Consider the following 3,758-nt stretch of genomic DNA (forward strand, 5'->3'; position numbering starts at 1 on the left):
ATCTCTGCCTCCGGGTCCAGGAACTCGAAGGCAGATTGGCCACCAAGGAAAGATACAATAACGAACACGGAAGCCATGCAATTTCCAGATTAAAATCTCGCCATGGCAGATCGCCAACTCGCCGACACGATAGGAGAGACGATCGCAGCACCTCGCGCGACCACAGGCGAGAAAAATTGCCAGAACGGCGATACAGCCAAGGCACAACCGCAGTGCTTCCCGATATCCGAGTCGTCAGTGCGACTCGGACGAAGATTGGCGACACCGAGAGACCAAGCGCACAAGAAATGACCACACGATAATGGGAGCCACACCTTTCACGGAAAGGATCTTGAAAGCAAAACTCCCTAAAGGTTTCGATAAACCCACTGACATGAAGTATGACAGAACTAAAGATCCCCAAGAACATCTAACGACCTTCGAGGCCAGGATGAACCTAGAAGGAGCGGCCGACGTAGTCCGATGCAGGGCCTTCCCGGTGACCCTAGCCGGGCCAACAATCAAATGGTTCAACGCCCTCCCGAACGGATCCATAGCTGGCTTCCATGACATTACACGAAAGTTCATGCCCCAGTTCACGACCAGAATCACTAAAGCTAAACACCCCATCAGCTTGCTAGGGGTCACACAAAAACAGGACGAATCCACAAGGAAATACCTCGATCGCTTCAATGACGAATGTCTAATGGTCGACGGGCTCACGGATTCAATCGCAAGCCTTTGCTTAACCAACGGGCTCATGAACGAAGACTTCCGCAAACACCTCACCACCAAACCTGTGTGGACCATGCATGAGATTCAAAATGTCACCAAAGATTACATAAATGACGAAGAGGTCATCCAGGTCGTCACTGCCAAAAAGCAGCAACACAACCACACCCAACACGGCAACCTGGCACCACGACATAACCCACCACCCAGAGAAAATCAAAGGGACCACCCAAAACTGACAAACACAAGCCGACCACCAAGAATCGGCAAATTCTCTAATTACATGCCCCTGACAGCACCAATTACCGAGATATATGATGCCAGGGCATCTAGGCCAGTTTCATTGACCTTTTCTTTACTGTTTTAGGGTAGTTTCATGCATTTTCTTAGTGAATAAGATAAGTTTTCGATGAAAATACACTCACACCTTGATTCAAGCAACTAGTGTGAACTTTGCATGATTTCATGAGAATTTTGCTAGAATTTCATGATAAAATTGATGATGCATAATCTCATGACTTTGGCTAGAGCTTTGATGCACTTTAATTGCTTGATTTCAGGGCAAAGGAAGCAAGGAATTGGGCAATTGTTCAAGCTTAGAGAGATTGGATTGCCAAGGAATTGGGATCCAATCACTTAAGATTGCCAAGGAGATCAATGAATGCATTGATTGAGGAAGAGATGAGAATGAACTTGATCCGGAGAATGAAACATCTCCTGAAACCAATGATTACCCCATTTCTGATCTTACCCATTCTCTTTACTTTCTGCCATTTATTTTCATGCTCATTACCCCAAATCCCCATTTAAGATTCTGCACTTTAATTTCTGTTATTTACTTTCCAGTCATTTAAATTTCTGCAAGTTCTCAATCTAATTTCTGTTTAGCTCAACTAGCATATTCTTCTAACTAAAGTTGCTTGACCAATCAATCCTTGTGGGATTCGACCTCACTCTATTGTGAGTTTTACTTAACGACAATTCGGTATACTTGCCAAAGGGAAATTTGTTGAGAGACAAGTTTTCATGCATCAAGTTTATGTCGCCATTGCCGGGGATTAATTTTTAATCAACAATGATTACATTTGAAGATCACTAGATTGAGAATTTTTTCTTTTTGTTTATTTGATTCAGTCAATTTCTTTTAGTTTGTTTTAATTTCTTCCTGACCCCCTTCACCCTCTTTATTTTTTCGTTTTTTCTTTCTTTGATAATTACAATTCTGCTCACTAACCCACTAACTGTTTGATAAATTGCATTACTCACACTAACAATTACTCTAACAAGAATAGTTTCTTCATTTTATCTCCTGTTGTACAATCTGTCTATTGTATGACAGGGAGAAGAGAAGGAGTTTCAACATCCTTCGATTCAGAACCTGAAAAGACCCTTTGGAGACTAAGAAGGGAAGCAAGAGGGAAAAGAATTATTGGTGCTGAGGAAGAAGAGGAAGAGTACTTTGAATCCAACATGGAAGAGAATTTGGAGAACAATCATGAAGAAGAAGCTCACAACCATGCTAGAGAAGGCCATGCAAACCGTGCTGGGCAAGAAAGGAGAGTTCTAGGCTCCTATATCAATCCTAATCCAGGAAACTGTGGAAGTAGCATTCAGAAGCCCACCATACATGCCAACAATTTCGAACTAAAACCCCAGCTCATCACTCTTGTTTAGAACAAATGTTCATTCAGAAGAAGTGCTCAAGAAGACCCCAATCAACATCTAACCACCTTCCTGAGAATTTGTGACACTGTGAAGTCCAATGGAGTCCATCCAGATTTCTATAGGTTGCTCTTGTTCCCTTTTTCACTCAAGGACAAGGCATCCAAATGGCTTGAATCCTTCCCAAAGGAGGGCTTAACAAATTGGGAAGATGTGGTGAATAAGTTTTTGGCAAGATTTTACCCTCCTCAAAGGATCAACAGGCTGAGAGCTGAAGTGCAAACTTTCAGGCAACAAGATGGTGAGACTCTTTATGAAGCATGGGAGAGGTTCAAAGACCTAACAAGAAGATGCCCACCAGAGATGTTCAATGAATGGGTTCAAATTCACATCTTCTATGAAGGTCTTTCCTATGAGTCAAAGAAGGCTGTGGATCATTCATCAGGAGGCTCTCTAAACAAGAAGAAAACCATTGAAGAAGCCATAGATGTCATTGAGACAGTTGCTGAGAATGACTACTTCTATGCCTCCGAAAGAAGTAACACCAAAGGAGTAATGGAGCTGAACCACATGGATGCATTATTAGCTCAAAATAAGATGATCACCAAGCAGCTAGCAGATCTCACCAAGAAGGTAGAGTAAAACCAAGTTGCAGCAGCCATCACCTCATCATCAGCTCAAGAATGAGTAAACATAGGAGAAGAAGGTGACTGGGAGCAAGCCAACTATGTTGGAAACTCACCTAGACAAGTCCATGATCCATACTCCAAAAATTATAACTTTGGATGGAGAAATCACCCCAACTTTGGATGGGGAAACCAACAAGACCAAGGGCAAGATCAGAGACGCCACAACCTCAACTCCAACAACAATGCAACTCATCAACACACCTCACAGAGATCTTACCAACATCTATCTAACCAATCTTCTCAACCACCTAATCTCAACCCACCATCATTAACAGATGATAAGCTCTCAAAGATTGAGGCTCTACTTGAAAACTGGTGCACGAAATTGCAATCACACTTTTGCAATTCCGCACAACTAACCAGCAAGTGCACTGGGTTGTCCAAGTAATACCTTATGTGAGTAAGGGTCGATCCCACAGAGATTGTCGGCTTGAAGCAAGCTATGGTTATCTTGTAACTCTTAGTCAGGAGATCAATAATTCTCGGGTTTAATTATGAAGAGTAGAAAAACATGAAATAAATACTTGTTTTGCAGTAATGGAGAACAGGTTGAGGGTTTTGGAGATGCTCTATCTTCTGAATCTCTGCTTTCCTACTGTCTTCTTCTTTATACACACAAGGCTCCTTCCATGGCAAGCTGTATGTAGGGTTTCACTGTTGTCAATGGCTACCTCCCATCCTCTCAGTGAAAATGTT

General features: G+C 42.5%; 1 protein-coding gene across 1 annotated transcript; it reads left to right on the forward strand.

Moving 5' to 3' along the window:
- The first annotated feature begins 301 nt into the window (after positions 1-301).
- Positions 302-2,093, forward strand: LOC107493113 (uncharacterized). Its single transcript, XM_016114193.1, has 2 exons — positions 302-1,044; positions 2,051-2,093. The coding sequence occupies exons 1-2, from the start codon at positions 302-304 to the stop codon at positions 2,091-2,093; spliced, it is 786 nt and encodes a 261-aa protein (XP_015969679.1).
- The last annotated feature ends 1,665 nt before the right edge of the window (positions 2,094-3,758 follow it).

The sequence above is a fragment of the Arachis duranensis genome, chromosome 1 (genome assembly GCF_000817695.3).
Source record: "Arachis duranensis cultivar V14167 chromosome 1, aradu.V14167.gnm2.J7QH, whole genome shotgun sequence".
Lineage (NCBI taxonomy): Eukaryota > Viridiplantae > Streptophyta > Magnoliopsida > Fabales > Fabaceae > Arachis > Arachis duranensis.